This window comes from Tamandua tetradactyla, chromosome 20 (assembly GCF_023851605.1).
Source record: "Tamandua tetradactyla isolate mTamTet1 chromosome 20, mTamTet1.pri, whole genome shotgun sequence".
Classification (NCBI taxonomy): domain Eukaryota; kingdom Metazoa; phylum Chordata; class Mammalia; order Pilosa; family Myrmecophagidae; genus Tamandua; species Tamandua tetradactyla.
The window spans coordinates 50,912,286-50,931,888 of NC_135346.1; the positions used below are offsets into that span (position 1 = coordinate 50,912,286).

Consider the following 19,603-nt stretch of genomic DNA (forward strand, 5'->3'; position numbering starts at 1 on the left):
AGAGATACTGAATTTTGTTGAGTGCACTTTCTGCATCAATTCAGATTACTGTATGTATTTTTTTCCCCCTGCACTCTATTTAAGTGGTTAAGATTAACTGGCTTTCATATGTTGAACCATCCTTGCATACCCGTGATAAATCCTACTTGATCATAATGTACTGTTGGGTTCAGTTTGCTAGAAATTAGTTGAATTTTGCTAGAGTCTCCTTTGGGTCTGTGTGGTCTTGGGTCCCTATGCCTGAAATTATATAGAACTCTAAGTAACTGCTGTGGGTGACTCTGTGGTCAGTAACTTTGGCAGATGGTGCCAAGGCCAGAGTGCTGTCACTGTGTGACTCTCAAGCCTTGTCAGACCATGCTTGGGGAAGGGGTCCTGACTGACATGTCCAAGTCACAGGTTTCCTAACTTTATTTATTTTGGTGTTTTTTTTTTCTTTGATTTGGCATTTGCGGAGTCTTTCTCCAATTCGTAACACTCTCAAGAGTTCCAAGTGAGTTTAATTCGTTCTTTTATTCAGCCAACTCTAAGGGGAACTGTTCCTAGGGATGTCTTATACAATCATTTGATGATGTTACTCCTCCCTCATTTTTGAAAGAGAGTTTTACCAGGTACAGAATTATTGGTTGACATATTTTTTGGCTTTCAGCATTTTAAATATTTCTTCCCACTGCCTTCTTGCCTTCATGGTTTCTGATGAGGAATCGGCATTTAATCTTATTCTCTTTCCTTGTGCATGACATGTTGTTTCTCTCTTGCAGCTTTCAGAATCCTTTATGATGTTTGGCTATAACATGGCACAGTACGGATCTATTTGGGTTTGTACTGTACAGAGTTCATTGAACATCTTGGATGTGTATATTCATGTCCTTTGTTAAATTTGGAAAGTCTTCAGCCATTACTCCTTTTAATATTTTCTCTCCATCTTTCTTTCTTCTCCTTCTGGGACTCTCACCATGCATATATTGGTATGCTTGATAGTGTCCCACAGGTTCCTCAAGTTCTGCTCGCTTTTCTTCATTCTTCCTCTTTCTGTACCTCAGACTGGATAATCTCAAAGCCTTATCTTCATGTTTACGGATTATTTCTTTCATCAGCTCCAATCTTGTTGAATCCCTAAGGGAATTTAAAATTTCTGTTACTGTGGTCTTCACCTCTGTTTGTATCCTTTTCATCATTTCCATATCCATATTGATATTCTCTTTGTGGTCATCTATCATTTTCTTGATTTCCTTTAGTCCTTTGCCTGGGCTATTACTTCTTGCTTCTTCATATATTTTGTAATCTTTTGTTGAAACTTGGACATTTTCATATTCTAATGTGTTATGTCTGGAATTTAGACTCTATTCCTGTTCCTTTAGCTTGTATCCAGTTAGTGTTATGACAAAGCTTTACTTGAATGCCAGGAGCAAACAGCAACAACAACGACAACAACAGAAGGATAGAAGGGGAAAAGAAAATGCCTTTTCTTTGAAGGTTAACCTGTGTGAGTGCTCTCCTTCAGAGCTTATCCATACAGTGAATTTGGAGAATAGTTCCAGGCCAAAGCATAGGGGCCTCCTTCATCCTTTCTGCACATTCCTCTAGCCTTGGGCATGTGCGTATTTGTCCCCTCTTCCCTAGGAAAAAGTTTCTGCATTGTCCCAGGCACTGCAGTGTATTTCCTACAGCCAAAAATCCTGTGCCCCAGGCAGCTTGACTTGGCTGCACTCTCATAGCATTCTGTAGGAGAGCTTAGTGAGTGCTTCCTACATGCAGGATAAGTTCTGGGAGGATGAGTCTCTCAGGCCACCACCAGATATATTGGGGCAGACATATATGCTCTCAGTATGCCCACAAGGGTTACTGTGTTCCCTTTGGAACTGGCATCTGGTGTCTGCACTGGTAGCAAGCCGAGATGGTGAAAGAATGAGGGGCTAGCCAGGGCATCACTAGATTGTACCTGTTTAAAGTGGCCTCTTTCTTGATTTGGTGCTCCCCTGTTAACTGCAATCCTTTACAGTTTTCTAGGGTTTAGATGTTTTTGTCAGTTCTTGCTGGTTGTTGAAAGCTTCTGTGGAGAGATGGAGCCCTGCAGTATCTCACACCACCATCTTGATCCACACTAGAGGGATCAGACTTTGCAGATTTTTGAAGTTCAGACTTTTTTCTCCAGCGTTTCTTTTTGAGGCCATGAAAATGTTCTAAAATTTTATTGTGTTGATGGTTGCACGTCTCTTTATGATTCGTGCAGGGTCTGACAACACAGAGGGGAGTCTGGAGGTGTTCGTAGCCAACTTCTGCCCCTCAGGAACAGACAGTTACAATGGAAATGCAGAGCACACTCCTGAATGTCAAGAACTCATATCATTGCTACCAGCCATTAGAAATGGGGTAAAGCACGAGGCAGCGTCTGCGTGGTCTGGGGAAGCCAGAGTGGGCCTGGAGGAGATAAGACTAGCCTGAAGGATTTGCTTTTCTGAAGGCCAACAAATAAACATCTTCAGCTAGAGAACAAAGGTTGGTTAGAGAAGAAAGATAATTTCTGTAGATGATGAAGTATGGGTAGCATTTGAGGAGGCAACAAACCAGCATTTTAGGCTGTGATCATCAGGATGGGGTAATCCCGATGGCAAGTAGACCATCGTAGTGGTTGAGAGTATGGAATTTGGATATCGATTTCTTTTTTGCCACTTCCTAACCTGGTAATCTTGGTCAAATTGCTTAACCTCTCTGTGTCTCCATTTTCCCATCCATAAAATGGGATCTTATACCTCACAGAGTTGCTGTGAGGATGAAATGAGAAGTTATGTTGAGCATATGCCTGCCATAAGGTAGGAGGCAAACTCTCAGGAGATGATTAGATACCCTTCTTATCACTGAGGCTGCAGTGGAGGACTTATACTGGGGAGAGGTTAGGTTTAGTTGATAAGTGGAAGCCTTTCGAAGCCAGGCTGACTTTGGACTGATGCCTATGGTAAGCAGTGTGTTTCCATATTTACTTGAGTTTTTTTAATTATTCAAGGGCAAAAGATAAAGGAGAAATTTGGCACTCATGACAGGGCAGCATGGGTGCAGGATAGACTCAAGTCAGGGGGCGCCAGAAGGAGGCTGCCACCAAGGATAATGGAGCATGGGTTCAAGGTATCCAGAGGTCTTACTTGGTGTTTCTCTGCTCCATTTCACAGCCATTTACAACTTCCAAGGCACTGGAGCCCCCCAGCTCTCCCTGCAGATTGGCGATGTGGTGCGGATCCAGGAGACCTGCGGAGGTGAGTCACGGGCCCTGCTGCCCCACAAGTGCCCAGCACCTGGCTGATGGTGTTGAGAAGCCTGCCGTACATACCCAACACCATGTCCAGCCCTTTCTGAACTTGCAACTACATATGTGTTGATTAAATATAGCTTTCTAATATTGGTAATTAGAATTACTGAACAAAAATGTTTTGTTATTTTAGGAATTGACATACATATGAAAGGCCTAACTGGGTAATTTGATGGATGATTTGCTCTCAGTTTGCTACAGCCTTGGGATTGTTCAAGCCTATGACATCTCCTAGATAAGCATCTTTATTAGTATTACTATTATTATAAAGGAAAATCATTATTATTAGAGTTTGCAAGGCCCAATAAATTGTGCTCCAATTCCATGAACACTGCTATGCACAGTTGTATAGCCTGTGCACTGCATGAAGGTGCCTAGCACAGGGAGTGGGCTCTCCTTATCAAAATGGAAACTCTATCTTGGTTGAAGTGGCAGCTCTTTCTTCTCACAGAGGAAGAGTAAATTGTGAAGCCAAGTATCTGTTGGGCTGCATCTACCTATGGTGGTGGTGATTGTAGACAGGCACTTTTGCTGATTTGCCCAAAGGTGCATGGCCTTGGACTCATGAGGGATGCAATTAAACTCTACATAGCACTTATGTCAGTGACAACATTGATATTAAGAGCATGGTTTCAATGGAAGAATCAAATTGGCTTGCTGAAGCATCACCCACCATCAACCAGGTTCTCCTGCCCCTCACTGGCCCAGCTGGACCACCAGAGGCCTCCTTCTGTCTGGGTATGTCCTCTAATCTCTATGGCATGGGGGGCACAGAATGTGTGCTTCCTGTGACTAGGTAAAGCAATGGAGAAAGAAGCGAAGAGTGGGTAGAGTGGCAGGCCTGGTCTGTTCACCCCAGCTAATCCATCAGGTGAGTCCCTCTTCTGTCCCTGTGTTGAGAGTGAGGGGCAGGGCCTATGTCCCTCCCAGGAGACATGGAGCCAGGAAAAAGGTAGTTACCTAAAGGAGTTGACATCTTTGGGTCATTATCACCTACTGGGCATGGTGCTACATTCTCTAAACCACGTTATCCTAGTTACTCCTCACAACAATCCACAAGGCAGGTTTTATCATCTCTAGCACTGGATTAGCTATGTGCCATTTGTAAGCAAATGGAACACTGCAGCCATCTCTGCAGATTCATGCAGGCCTGCGTATACACACATGCTTACATATACATACATGACCAGATACACACACATACAAACTAAAAAACAAACAACAAAACAGAACTTTTTTTGGAAAAAAGTATTTGATATTTCAAAACAACATTGAGTCCTCTTGGAGACCTGAGAAATTTGCTCATCTTCCTGACATTTATCTTCTGCTTTTTTTTTGACATGGGCAGGCACCGGGAATCAAACCCGGGTCCTCAGGCTTGGCAAGCAAGCATTCTTACCTGCTGAGCCATCGTGGCCCTATCTTATGCTTTTGTATTGCTTTTATTCTGGATTTTATCTGAGGGGATACCATGCACTTTCCAGTGTCCATGGCCTCTAAAGATCCCAGCCTGGCCCTGATCATAACCTTTTATACACAGAGTGGCGGTGGGGTGAGTAGATACTTCCCTCAAGATTTCAGTCTGTAATTCTAAATACCAGGTGTCTTGGATTGGGCTTGTTCAGATTTATTCTATTTGGAGTTCACTGGACCTCTTTGATGTGTGTATTTGTGTCTTTTATAAGGGTTGGGAAGTTTTCTCCAATTACATCTTTAACTAACTTTTCCCATCCTTTGCTCTTCTCTTCTCCTTCTGGGACACCAATAATTCTTATAGTTTTATACCTCTTGTCCATCATTTCCCTAAAATTCAGTTGCATTTTTTCCATCTTTTTTCCTGTTTGTTCTTTTATGTGCCCTAGTTCTATTGTTCTGTCTTCTGGCTCACTTATTCTTCCTTCTTCTTCTTCGAATCTGTTATCATGTGTCTCCAGTATATTTTTGTTTGGTCTACTGTATCTCATGTCTGTGAGATCTGCCATTTTTCTATTTAAACTCCTTAATTCTTCTTTATGCTCTTCTAGTGTCTTCCTGATATTCTTTTTTTTCTCTATAAATATCCTTGAATAGTTGTTCCATATTCTGTGTTCCCTGAGGAATTTTGATTCAGTCATTTGGCTGGGCCATTTCTGCTTGGATTTTCATGTGCTTTGTGATTTTCTCTTGTGTTTTGGGCATCTGTTATCTTGATATGGTTATTATTGCAAGTTGGTTTCCTTCACCCTTCTGAAGTTTTATATTTACTTAGTTTTAGTGAATGTTTCCTTTTGCACTTTGATTGTTGGTTGTTCTCTGCCCAATCAAGATCCAGATCTCATGGAAGTGATACACTTCAACTTAAGGGTCTATTATAAGGTAGTCCAGGGTACATGGGTACTCCATGGCAGAATGGCTGACTACTACACAGAAGACCCAACTTGAACTTCTAGCACCCCAGGACCTGCAGTCCTGGACATTTTTTCCCTGTCTTCTATCTTGTTTCATGGAGTAGGAATGAACTCACTCTACTCTGGTCTACCATCTTCCCGGAAGCCCTCCTCCGTGTCTCTTATCTGCTACCAAATGCTAATCCTATTCCTGAGAAATAGGTGTGACTACTTATGTTAGTAGGTGAGGAAATCCAGGGTATGAAAGAGAAATGACTCACCTAAATTCACACACTGAGCTGGTGGCTGCTTTCTGACACCTAAGCCCATACCCTTTCCTCTGTCGCTTGCCTGCCAAGACAGCGACAAAACTTTGGTGTGCAAAGCTTTTTTTGTGTTCAAAATTTTTAAACTCAAAGGGTATTTTCCTCTTCATTTCATGTGATTTCCCTGGAGTGAGAGCTTTAAGAGTCATGGATTGCCTTAACGTTACCCTTGCTTGACCCAGCGCCTCTTCCCTCAAAAAGGGTAGACTGACTGATGCACCATCAGCTTTGTCTTGGGCTTAGCATCTCTTTTTTTGAGTCTGGTTTTCCATATTCCATTTTATTTTATTAGTTTTATTTTAATGTGTCCTTATAATAAGCATTCATGCAATGAAAAGATCTGGGGCAAATTAATTTGGTGATTGCCGATTCATGAATACTTTAAGAGGTCTATTAGAGTGATTCTAGATATTTGAAGAATTGGTTTGCAGATTATTAGGGCTTATTGTGGAACATACACATAGAATTTTCAACTTTTAATTGATGGACTTCTCAGGTTTCCCTTGAGGCCCTTAGACCTTGGAGAAGTATCTGGGGAGAGTCTGAGACCAGGTTTGGTTTTGTCTGCTCTGCAGATGGAGAGTTCTGCCTATGATTCTGACTGAAAAAATGGCTCCTCCAAAAATATGTATTTTTTTAATGTGAAAACCACAGTAGTGGTCAAAATTAATTAAAAGTATATAGTAGAAAAAATGTGGGTGAGTCTGTGAAACCCTCTTGGAGAAAACTAGTTGGAAAACAAAATTCAACCAATCAAGAGCTGAATCAAATTAAAAGAATATAAGTATTGAAACAGTATAACAAAAGGAAATAGTGGTAAGCAGTGACTCCAACTGAATCAGTTTTTCAAATACTAGTATTAAAAATCATGATATTATAGTGGGCCATGGTGACTCAGCAGGCAGAGTTCTTGCCTGCCATGCTGGAGACCCGGCTTCCATTCCCAGTGTCTACCTGTGCAAAAAACAAAACAAAATCCATGATATTTATAGCTACAAGAAAGAATGTATTGTTAGAAAACAGAACAATATAAAATAAAATGATTTAATAAAATTGAGTCGTGGAAGAGGGGTGGAAGGGGATAGATCAATGCTGTGACATCACACTCACAGGACACAGTCCATCCATATTATTTTTTAATAAAGCATAATTAAAAAAACATTTTTAAAAATGCTTTTCATGGGTGGGCCGTGGTGGCTCAGCGGGCAAGAGTGCTTGCCTGCCGTGCCGGAGGACCCCGGTTCAATTCCCGGCCCCAGCCCATGTAAAAAACAAACAAACAAACAAAAAATAATAAAATAAAAAAATACTTAAAAAAAATGCTTTTCATAAATATTTGTAATTTAGAAGCATGTTTAAAATATCTTTTTTGTGGGATGAAATAATGTTAACTGAAGTTCGACATTTCCTTCAATGTCATTTTGATTTTTCTTCTGTTCAATACGAGTAAGTTTAAATTTGATGTTTTTGTTCACATAGCATCTTTCCTATATGCTCATTTTTATAACAGTATCTAAAAATTTTATTTGAACTATTTATCCATCTGCCATTCCAGTGTATAAGTATAAATTAAAAGTTAACCAGAACAATGCTAATTCTGCTTTTTTCTGGGAGTTAGGAGTTGGGGTAATTCTTGTAGTTTTTAACTTTGTACTTTTCTGCCTAGTTTGGATTCTTTATAGTAGCACATATCAATTTTAGACAAAAATACTGCAAGCAAATATCCCCAGATGTTAGCAATGGTTAATTCTGAGTGATAGCAATGTGAGTGATTATAATCTTATTCTTTGAACTTATCGGTAATTTTTAAATTTCCCCAAAATATGAAGTAGAAAGAGCATGGACTTTAGAGTGAGAAAATTATTCACTGCTTCTGCTGCCTCATAAATGAGTTATCTTGGACAGAAAGTTTAATTTTCTCATGTGTCAAATGGGACTCCCTGGGGTTATGAGGATAAAATGAGAGACCGTGGAGAAGCTGTGACCTTCTTGGTCATGCTCTATGCTGGCTAACTCCTCCTCTCCCCATGATATTATAGCGCTGCATCAAGACAGGCAGGTGTGAAGCTTTTAACATGGCCCATGTAATGCAATAGCTGACTCTTTGCCTGGAATACCTGAGACTAGTCCTTCCTTGCTATATATTTTAAATTTACTCATCTGTGTAAATAGGGAAGAAAATCTGATCTGTAACCGTAGACATGAATGGATTCCTTTTTGATAGAGCTCAAGTATTTTGGTTAACTATAAAAAAAAAATTATTGTATAATATACATATAAGGCAAAGAAAGAAAAAAAACAATAATTTTCAGAGCACTCTTCAATGAGTAGTTACAGAACAGATCCCAGAGTTTGTCACGGGCTACCATACCATCCTCTCAGATTTTTCCTTCTAGCTGCTCCAGAACATAGGAGTCTAGAAGGAATATATGTATTTTTTTATCATCGCAATTGACTTTGTGTGTGTGTGTGAAAAATAATATATATGCAAAAAAGCCATAAATCTCAAAGCACAGCACAACAATTAGTTGTAGAACAGATTTCAGGGTTTGGTATGGGTTACAATTGCACAATTTTAGGTTTTTATTTCTAGTTGCTCTAAGATACTGGAGACTAAAATATATATCAATTTAATGATCAATTATATTCACTTGTTAAATCCTACCTTCTCTCCTTTGATTTTTCTATCCCATACTTTAGGGGTATTTGGGCTATGGCCATTCTATTATATATATAGTCTATTGGCGGGGGTGGGTGGTAGCTGCATGGGCTGGGAACCCAGTTCCCATCTCCCACATGGCAAGCGAGAATTCTACCACTGAACTACCCTTGCACCCCCTTGGTTAACTTTTTGTTATAAAGATAACGTATTGTCATGGTAAAAACTCACACAATTCAGAAAGGTATCAATTGGCAGGCCTTGGACATCCTAATTTTTGTTTCTCTGTCCATATTACAACTCTCAGGCTTCCTCTTCTATCTAGAGGTAGCATAGAATTTGCTGTCCTGGATTTATATGTGGAAAACACGTCAGTGTTAATTGAGTTATTAGAATTACTTCTAAAGGAAAAAAAAAGTGTTGTTTTATTCCTAGTCACTTCTTTCAGTTATATTTGAGTGAAGTCTTTCCCAATCCTTAATTACAGCTCCATAAAGACTTCAATCTAACATCCAGTTTAAAACTCACCTCCTTGGTCCAGTTTAAAACTCACCTCTTTAGTCTTCTTCTTCCACTTAAAAAAGACTAGGAAGGGAGGGTGCTCTAGTTGGCTAGCTGCCGGAATGCAACACACCAGAGACAGGTTGGCTTTTAATAAAAGAGGATTTATTTAGTTAAAAATGTATAGTTCTTCAGAGGAAAGGCAGCAAACTTTCAACTGAGGTTCTTTCTTACACAGGAAGGCATAGGGTGATCTCTGCTGGCCTTCTCTCCAGGCCTCTGGGTTCCAACAACTTTCCTCAGGGTGACTCCTTTCTGCATCTCCAAAGGCCTAGGGCTGAGCTGCGAGTGCTGAGATGAGGTATGCTGAGCTGCTTGGGCTGGGCTAGTTGAGCTCTCTCATGTAAGCGTCTAGCCAATTAAATCAAACATCATTTATTGCAGCAGGCACACCCCCTAGCCAATGGCTGTTATAATCAGCAACAGATGAGTTTCACATGTCATTGGCTCCTGTCCACAGCAATAGAACTAGGCACCTTCACTTGGCCAAGTTGACACCTGAAACTAACTACCACAGAGAGGTTTGGGGGTGCTTTCTTTCCAATTCTCTTTTCTACCTGTTCAAGTAAGCTTACTTATCCTCAGCCATGGGTTCCCATTGCTAATTCTGGAGCAACAGGGAAATTCCCATTCCACCTGCTGCTACAGATGCTTGTCTGGGCAATGGGGAACAAACTTAGAGGGGAAAAGAATGAGATTTCTGGACAGTGGTTCCCAAGGAGCTTTTGGATTGCACTTATTAAATAAAACAAGGGAGAGAAATAGCACAAAGAAGTTGATGAAGTCTTCTGCCTTTTAAAGTAGGGCACAGCTTTTGTTGTTGCTTCTTTTTTTTTTCTCCCTAGAAATTGAATTATACTGTGCTTACCATTCTAAAACTTGCTCTCCTCGTTAAATAAGATCTGGAGCTCTTTGTAAGTTAGCGCACATGCATTCTATCATTGTGATTCTGACTGCAAAAAGCTCCGCACAATGAGTTTTTGAATCTGCCACTTGCAGAGTGTGGCAACTTCTGTGGTAACAACTCCAGTGAAGGTGATCTTGACCCATCCAGATTCTTTGCTTTTAGGATAAGAGGGCACATTTGGAGCACTCAATAGAGAATCTTTATAAAGTGTCACTTTGCAGGGCGACAGTCCTTTGTTTGGAGCTGCTCTTGAGACAGATGGGTGAAAAAGGGATTCCATTTTCTTCAAGTAATGACTGCCCCATTATTGTGAGTTTGTAAGTGAAGTTTTCTTCCCTTCTGAATGAGGGTAAGGCTAAATTGTCAGTAAGGTTCCATTATATTGAACTCAAAGCATGTCTCAAATTTGCTTTGTTGTTGCAGAAATATGTAGAAATAGCTACCCAGAGAAAATTATTTTAAACCTTTAGATTCTAGAAATAAAATAGAAAATATGCCCAATTTTCTCTGGCTTATTATTATTGTTATTAATTTTTAAAAGAGAAAATGACATTTACTAACTATTTTGAATACTTACCATATGCCAAGCATTGGATGCATTCTCTGAATTTCTTATCCAATTTAAACCTTATGAGACAGACAGGCACTATTATTTTTCTGATTTAACAGATGAGGAGGCTCAGAGAAGTACAGTAAGTTGTCTAAGGTCACATGGAGAGTAAGTTGCAGATCTCCATTTAAATCTAGACTATAATGCCAGAGCTCATAACCTCGGATCTGTACCAGCTTCTTTTTTATCTTAATATTATTATATATTTCAAATATACAAAAAATAAAAGTATACCCAGCCACCTACCACTCAAATAAACAAATATTAACATTTTGCCATACTGGCTTTAGAAATTTTTCTTTTAAGAAATAAAAAGTCAGATGCCTTTACTCTTGTTGTTATCCTTTTGCCATATTGTAGGTAGTTTTTACCTAGAAATAAGCATGTTTTCTTCCTGTCCAAGGTATAATACCTCTACCAAATGTGTGTGCCTTCATGATACTCTGTACAAAATATTGTCATTTCTCTTACTTTACAAATAAAAACACAGGCTTAAGTGACATGTATAAAGATCATGCCTTCTAGAAATGGCAGAGAGAGGACTGGATCTCTTGGCTTTGGATTATTGTTTGATACTATGAGATACTTTAAATCCTTCTTAAGTGTTTTTTAATCCCACTCTGGTGATCTGAAAATTTAGGTTCATTTAATTTTAATGTTTGTGATGTTGAAGGGAGGACCATTTGAGTGATTGGCAGTTGGTAATTGCCCAAAAAGAATGGTAAAATCTCCCCTTCCTCATTTCCCCTCAGGATATGCTTTATGAATTCTCTGTTAAAAAGAAAAAGATAGGGGCGGGCCGCGGTGGCTCAGCGGGCAAGAGTGCTTGCCTGCCATGCCGGAGGACCCCGGTTCGATTCCCGGCCCCAGCCCATGTAAAAAACAAACAAACAAACAAAATATAATAAAACAAGAAAATGTTTAAAGATGTTTCCCTTTCTTCCTCCCTTCCTTCCTTCTCTGTCTTTCCTTCCCTTCAAAAAAAAAAAAAAAAGATATGTGTATATTACATCGATAAGGTTGGAAGAAAGGCCTTGTTATTTCAAAGTCTGGGCACAGGCAGTCAAGGGACCCTCAGTCTCCCTCACAGAGATGCCACTGTGAACCTGGGCTGAGAGCACGGACAGTTTTCTTACTTTCTGAAGGATTTTGGTAGCTGTGGCTAGTAAGTGGGTGCAGGTGACTGTGGTCAAGAAAGCTGTATCTGTATTTGTGTTCTGACCATCACATGGGGGACAGTGTAGGGTGGGAGAGTGTAGGATTGAACAGCTTTTAATACTGGCCTGCAAGTTACACAGACTCGGGCTTGAGCCCTAGCTGTATGTTCTTTGTCCAGTACATCATATACCTGTATCGCAGTTTCTTCATCTATAAAATGAGAATGATGATGTTTACCTCATGGTGTTGATAGGATTAAATGAGAGGCTTTATGTGTGGTGCTTATATGCAGCTTTGCATGTATTGAGTGATCAATAAACAGTAGCTAGTAAATTAAAATATGCACTTATAATAGCTCACTGGTGGGATGGGGAAGAGTTATAATTACAGGGAAATAGTTACAGATCAATGCTGTAGTGGGGTCTCTGGAGCCAGATGCTTGGGTTTAAGTCTCAGGTGTTTCACCTACCAGCTGGGTGTCCAACAGCAGGTTGTTTAATGTCTGTACCTCTCTATTTTCATTTGTAGAATTGAGGTAACAACAGTGCCTACTTTATAGGATTGTGATGGAGATTAATTTATAATTTGAAAAAGCAATACAAAATCTTTGGGTTCTCATTAGCAGAGTGCATATAGTGAGTGCTCAGAAAGTGTAAGTCTATTATTGTTAATTATTATCAACAGTGACAAATAGATGAGTCTGAAAATAGAATGTTCTCCTTCTTGAAGTAATAAGTTTTCCATCCACTGGAAAGTCAGTTGGAAAGTCACTTAATGGAGATTTAGTTGTGGTGTTTCAGACACTGGGAGGATGAAAATATTCGGTAACCACCACATTCCTTCTCCCACTGGACAGGAAGCATAGTGATCAAATCCTGACACTCTCATTTCCTAGTGACTCTGGGCAAATCACTTAACTTTTCTGTGCTTCAGGTAAACTACTTGTATACAAAGTGGGTCTAATTACAGCTCCTACCTCATAGGATTGTTATGAGGATTACAAGGTTTAACATAATGAAGAGTCCTTAGAATCACACTTCATTCCAAACCTGGGATTCTTTTTCTCTCCCCTCCCTTATTTTCTTTCAATTTCCCTCTTTCTGACTTTTGAAATAGGAGCCAAGGTAGGTTCCTGTTGCTTCAGAACTTTCTTTAGGACCTGACCTTCCAGCTGATTCATGACTGTGACGGGTGATAACATTTTGAGTTGTTTGTTTTGAAGCTTCCATGTTTGTCTGTGGAGAACATATTTCAACAACAATCCCTCAGTCCAGTAATGAGGGTCTGCTAATGAGCCTCCCAACAAACACTTTTTATGTAGAGAGATGACAAATGCCACTACTTGGCCATGCTTGAATCATTTCAAAGGCCAGTGGATTCATTATAGTCATCAATACTTACCACACCAAGTCTCATTTTGTCAGAGGACTGTGGGTAATTTGGATTTTTGCTAACCCAATCATTTGGGATATTTCTGCAAAGAGAAGAATCTTTAAAAATTCCTGTCCCTGTACCCATCCCTGAACTAGCTATTCTGTTGTGACTAGCTTTTTCATATCACATTCTGGACACCATTTGCTGCTGTTAGAACTGTCAATATTATTTTAGAGTATTTGCCAAAATCTCTTAGACTTTCTAGGCCCTGTGGCAGGGGTTGGAAATATGTCCATGTTCTCAGGTCCCAGGCAGGTGACAAAGAGGGAAGGGGGTAGGTGGAGCTGGTAAATTGGAGAGCCTGCTCTGTCTAATGGGAACAGCTGCTCTTTTCTACCAGCCAACTGTATAGCTGTATAACTCCTGCTTTTTCCAAAAGAAGAAGGAAATTTGGATTTTCATTTGAAATCCCTGTGTTTTTAGATGTTCTCTTTAGATGTTAGCAACCAATTAAACAGATTATATGGGATAAACACAACACATTGGAGAACCAGATCCAGCCCGTGGGCCTCCAGGTTTTGATCTCTACCCAAGGTCTACAGCAGTTTGCAGTAGTAAAAAACCAAGCCAAAGCAGACAAAAAAATAAATAAACCAAAAAAACTCCAGCAACAACTTGTAAAAATAAATAAGAGACATATTTCTTTGTTTTCTCTTTGCAGACTGGTTTAGGGGATACCTCATAAAGCACAAAATGTTAGAGGTAAGGTCAATTTGTTTTTATATGCGATGATACTGGATATCTTTACTTGGCTCTGCCACCCCTCTGGGAAAATATGCCTCTCCCACCAGTGTGTTTCAGCAACTGAACCAATCCTCTTTCACTGTGTTTGTGCTTTCCTACTTCTGTCTTTTGATACTTGCTGTGCCTCAACTTCTTTTATCTTTTATTCATTCCTCTTAAGGTTGCTTTACAAGTCTGCCTTTTCCCTGAAATCTTTCCTGATAAGCCAGCCTCATATGATTTCCCTTTCCTTGAGCCCCATGGAATTGTGCACCTCTATTTGATCTTCTATTCATCTTCTGTTGTCTTCCTTCAGAGTTGTCTGGGGCATCCATTCATCTTTTCTTCAGTGCATTGAACATGATGTAGGAAGGACAGGTCATCACTCTGTCCTGGAGGGCTTAACCTGTTCCAACCCTATGTTGTGTTGTCATCTCCAAGAAAGCAAGCACCTGCTTTGTTCATCTCCTTATCTCTCGTGGTGCCCAGCACAATGACCAAGTGTCCCCAGGGTGCACATTGGTTGAATTCATAAAGGAAGTTCCAAGTAATTGATACACTTCTCTTACTAACTGAGCCAAGCTTAGGAGCAAGGCAATACTAGAAATTTCCTCCTTCTTCCTTGACATGCTGTGTTGGGAGATGTGCTCCTACTTTCTGCTCCCAGAGAACAATAAAATAAATCCAAGGGGAAATAAGTCTCAAATCTAATGAGCCCACAGAGAACCTCTTACTTTAGGACTGAACTTCCAGCTGGTTCACACCTGTGCAGGATGACTGCTTTCCTAGAATTGGGTGGTGAAGGGGAGAGACAGAGCTCTTTGTTTCACTTAGAGTGATTCAAACTGTTTTTTAAGCACTTCTCCTATCTTGCCTTCCTGAAAGGATGAGTGTCCATAATGGAGTTGGAGCATTTTGGGGGTTCTAGTGCTTTTGTGAGATCTAGAACAACTGATGGAAAATTAGAGGGGATGCTGGGACTTAATGAATGCATTTAGAATCCATTACCTGTTATATCTGACTCTGAGATTATTTCTGTGAAGTTCAAAAGGTTTAGAAATCAGTGGCTTTGGAAAAATACAAAGACATGGGGTCAGCCATTTATGTAGGGATATGTCTGCTTATTTTATTTTATTTTAATTTATCTTATTTTATTTTATTTGTTTCCAACAGGGCATTTTTCCTAGATCCTTTATCCACATCAAGGAAGTGACAGTAGAGGAAAGAAGGTATTTGTCATTCTTCACCAGACTTGCCCTCAGTGGCCCTGGAGGTCTTTGTCCTGTTTGCTTTGAAAATCTGACCTGGCAGATCTGAAGATCCTCAACCCATCTGTCTTCCTCCCTCATGCCTGTGTTTACTTGCATGTCCCCTTCCCTCACTTGATGGAAGATTTAATCCAAATTGATTTGTGTTCAGATCTGATTCTGAGGGGGGATTAGTAAATTTGGAGAATCAGACTTTTCACTGACAGATGCCTTTGAACTGTATTAAAGTAGATTACTCCCAAATAATATGCATGAAGGACCCACCCTGGCAAAGGAGGGCTTTAAAAAGGAAGTCCTTGCATTTGCATAATGTAATTGGTGTGGCTATTGGAGGCAGTTTAGTCTCATGCTAGCAAGGCCCCTGTCAGCAGCTGCTGCTTAATGCAAATTTGTCTGCAGTTTATCTTGTTAGCACCTGGGTCTCAATTTTATGCCATTTTCTCTCCTACCTTAAATAGAAATACCGAGAACATCATTCCCACTGAAATTCCTCTGGCACAAGAAGTGACAACGACACTTTGGGAATGGGGCAGCATCTGGAAACAGCTCTACGTGGTGAGATTCATAACTCTGCCTCCTTGAAGTTTGGAATTTAGCCTTGAGCGGGGATGGGGGGTGAGGGGGTGGGACAGGCAGAGGTGGCGCTTTGGTGATATAGCAGACACACACACACTGTTAGGTATGAAGACACTTGGGATCAGAGAGATTAGACGATTTGCTCAAAGCCAGGTGACTAACTAATGAAAGCACCATAATAAATGGCGTCATGGTTGATCCTTCTGGTTTTCAGCTGGTATAAAATTTCTCAAACTTGAGGATTCATGAGATTTGTCTTAAGAACTGTTAAAAGTCCCAGTAATCTACATTTTTAACGAGTCCGTGGGATTCTGATTTGGTGGCCCGCTGATTACACATTGAGAAACATGCTTTCATGTATTTAATTGAGCTATGGCTACTGTCTTCAGATCTGTGAGGTAGCTTTGACCCTGGAAAAAGAAAGAGTACGTTTTGCATGGTTTTCTGTTTTGAAGCAAATCTAATTTTAAATTCTCCTTTGGTGCTTCCAGAGCTTCTAATGAAAGCAATTAGCTAAGTAAACCATTAAGCTGAGAGTGAAAATGTCAACCACAGCTTACTGCATATTTGTTACAGCGCTTTGCACACATGTTAGAGTGCACGCACACTATTTGCAGACTTACCTTTTATGGGCATAAATGTTGGTTCCTTAAATATTGGACATTCTATTATATATGGTAATTGGTACGATTACCTAATTCTGTAAGTTTCCAGAGTTGTTAGTTTATTTTAGGGGCAGACAATAGACTTGGGGCTGAAGCAGTTTCTATTGATATCACTCCCCTTTTTAAACAGCAAATTTTATTGAGATATTTTCATATACTATAAAACCCATCTAAACCATAAAATCACTGTCTCACAGTGTCATCACCTTGTTGTGCAATCATCAAACCACTCAATTTCAGACCATTTTCATTGCTCCAAAAAGAAAAATAGCTGATAGACATAAAATAAGAAAAACCAAAACACCCCATACCCCTTATCCACCCCCTATTATTTGCCCATAGTATTGGTGTGGTACACTTGTTACTGTTGTGGAAAAAATATTAAGATATGACTGTTAACTATAGTCTGTAACTTGCAGTAGATACATTTTTCCCATATACCACTCTATTATAACTGTACAGATGTCATGCATTTGTACTAATTCATGAAAGAACTTATTTGTATTTGTAGTGTAAATCTTTTTTTAAAAGCTCAGTGATTGTTTTTATTTATAAAGTGAACTATAATGTTCATCTTAATCAATGACCACTTCAAGGTTTACTGTGTTATACAATCCCATATTTTAACCTCTAGCTTTCCTTCTGATGACATACGTGACTCCAAACAATCCCTTTCAATCAGATTCACCTATAGTTCAGCACTGTTACTTATAATCCCAATAACGAGCTACCCTCACCTCTATCCATTTCCACACGTTCAAGTTCAACCTCCTCAAAACTTCTGATACTATCCCTTTAAACATGACCATGTGCACATGCATCATGGAAGCTTAGCATTTTCCCTTCAGAGATCTTAGAATAGCAAGTCCATACTGTCTGTAAACTTCCATTACACTAGTGTCATCTTCATGTTTCTTGCCATATCAGTATACCACCTGGGAAATATTTACTAAATACATAAATTGACTTCCTTTTTAGTAAACTTAAGTTCAGTGAACATTAGGAACTTCATAGCATGGTTTCTCAAGAGGTAAAGCAAAATCATTTGACACCATTAGTAGAACATTATTCAAATAAATGCAGTGAAAACAGACAATTATTTAATGCTTGCTATAAAAACCTGTCAAAAGCTATGGAACCAAGACCTTCTCTCTCTATCTCTTTCTTTCTTTCTCTATTAAAAATAGAAATTAACAAGTGCTAGAGAGGTGATAAAGACATATTAGCATCAAATTGAGAGTCTTCCCTTCCCTTAAACAGAAGGATGGAAGGAGAATGGAAAAGAATCACCTTATGGGTCAATGGACCTGATATCTTTTTGCCACCAAAAGTCACCTTTTGTCCACTGGTTTAACAGGTGCCACTGGGGAATGCTGCATTAGGAAGCTTTAAAGGGTGTGAGCTCTGGGACTTGCACTATAGCAGATGTTCATGGCAGTCCTTTTCGACAAGAATATTTTTGGATAAAAGCCAACAATCACCCTTTTGAAGTGACGGGGATTGTTGCTTTTGCCTTGGGAAAACCTCTGGCACTAGGGGTGGGAAATATGTCAAGGTCTAAGATTGCAACTCAATCAGACCCTTTGTGGCTGGGGAGGGGTTGGGAGAGAGGGTTCAAACCTTAAGGAGTCCCATGGACCCAGGCTTCCCTGACTTTGGCACAATTTGCCAAATTAATGCCCACACACCTGTGGTGCAAATAATTATAGATTGTTCCCTGTTTTCTAGGCCAGCAAAAAGGAACGGTTCCTCCAGGTACAGTGCATGATGTATGACCTGATGGAGTGGCGGTCCCAGCTCCTCTCAGGAATACTGCCCAAGGATGAGCTGAAAGAACTGAAGCAGAAAGTCACGTCCAAAATTGACTATGGCAACAAGTAAACCTCTCTTTCCTCTAGAAAGATGCTTGCTTCCCTGCACCCACCCCCTTCTTCACTTTTTCCTTCCTGAGAAGCTTGGTTTCATTTTTAGGTGCAAGTTTGCCACTTTCTAATTGGGAGAAGGCTGTTGCCAATGGCCATGCTTGTGTGCTTCATAATCACCCCCATGAGACCCAGAAGCGTGGAAGGAGAGGGAAGACTTGCTTATACAGTGGTTATGAGTGGGCTGGGAGATTTAGGACACTTATTTAACCTACTTCTGAGGGACTGAGAAACACGGTCATGCTGGTTCATTTTCAGCTTAGTCGTTGTTTTATTCCTGCATTTGCAAAACCATCCCTTAAATCCCAGTGTGAGACTTAGTATCCTTCCCCCATTTTAAATTATCCAAGCCACGAGCCATCCCCTAACCCATATGCACTGTTAAAGGAACACTTCCTCAAAAGGGAAGAGAATCAGAAGCTGACTGAATTGAAATGCTATGACAGTAAGGAGAAATTGAAGGTGTTTTTGAGACAGGACAACCCACTGATAACAGCAGTGATAATAATAATAGAACTAACAGTCAGAGCTTATTTTTCACCAGGCTTTGTACTAAGGGTTTTATATGCATTGTATCATTTAATTCTTGTAACGACTCTATAGGGCATGCAGTTTTAGTATCCCTATATTTTCAGATGAGGACACTGAAGCTCTTAAAGAGGTTAATTAACTTGTCCAGGGCCATAGAGCCAGTAAAAGCAGAACCAGAATCTAGACCTAAGTCTTGTTCCAGAGTCCATGGGCCTTATCACCACACCGCCTGGACAACTTTTGAGAATTGTAAGACTTTCCCTTCCTTCTAGATATTTTGATGCCCTCCACATATCCTCTTCATTTGTTCATTCATCCCCAAAATGGACATGTATCAAATACTAACAGCTGGCCCGATTTTCTCCTGTCTTGGGGTTACAGAGGTAAGAGTCCCTGTTCATTAAATAGACCATAGTTCATTTAGGGCAAGCTATAAGTAAACTGTTGATATGTATTGTGAAAAAGTTTGATGGCATAGGGAGCAAGAATGCTCTTAATTGGACTTGGAGAATAATGTCAAGGAAGGCTTCCTGGGGGAGGTGACCCCTGAGCTGAGTTCTGAAAGGTAAGGAGATGTTAAGCAAGTTAATTAG

The 19,603-nt window shown here is 40.0% G+C and overlaps 1 protein-coding gene across 3 annotated transcripts in view; it reads left to right on the forward strand.

Annotated features, from left to right (window-relative positions):
* Positions 1-19,603, forward strand: part of DOCK2 (dedicator of cytokinesis 2) — a 446,749-nt gene that overhangs the window by 33,015 nt on the left and 394,131 nt on the right. For 2 of the 3 annotated variants that reach the window (XM_077137615.1, XM_077137616.1), the window contains exons 2-5: positions 3,168-3,251; positions 15,222-15,277; positions 15,775-15,871; positions 18,286-18,434. In XM_077137615.1, coding sequence (XP_076993730.1) covers positions 3,222-3,251; positions 15,222-15,277; positions 15,775-15,871; positions 18,286-18,434 — 332 coding nt within the window. In that variant the 5' untranslated portion in view covers positions 3,168-3,221. Of the gene's footprint in view, positions 1-3,167; positions 3,252-13,986; positions 14,028-15,221; positions 15,278-15,774; positions 15,872-18,285; positions 18,435-19,603 lie in introns of all 3 variants that reach the window. The other variant, XM_077137614.1, reaches the window with a different exon arrangement.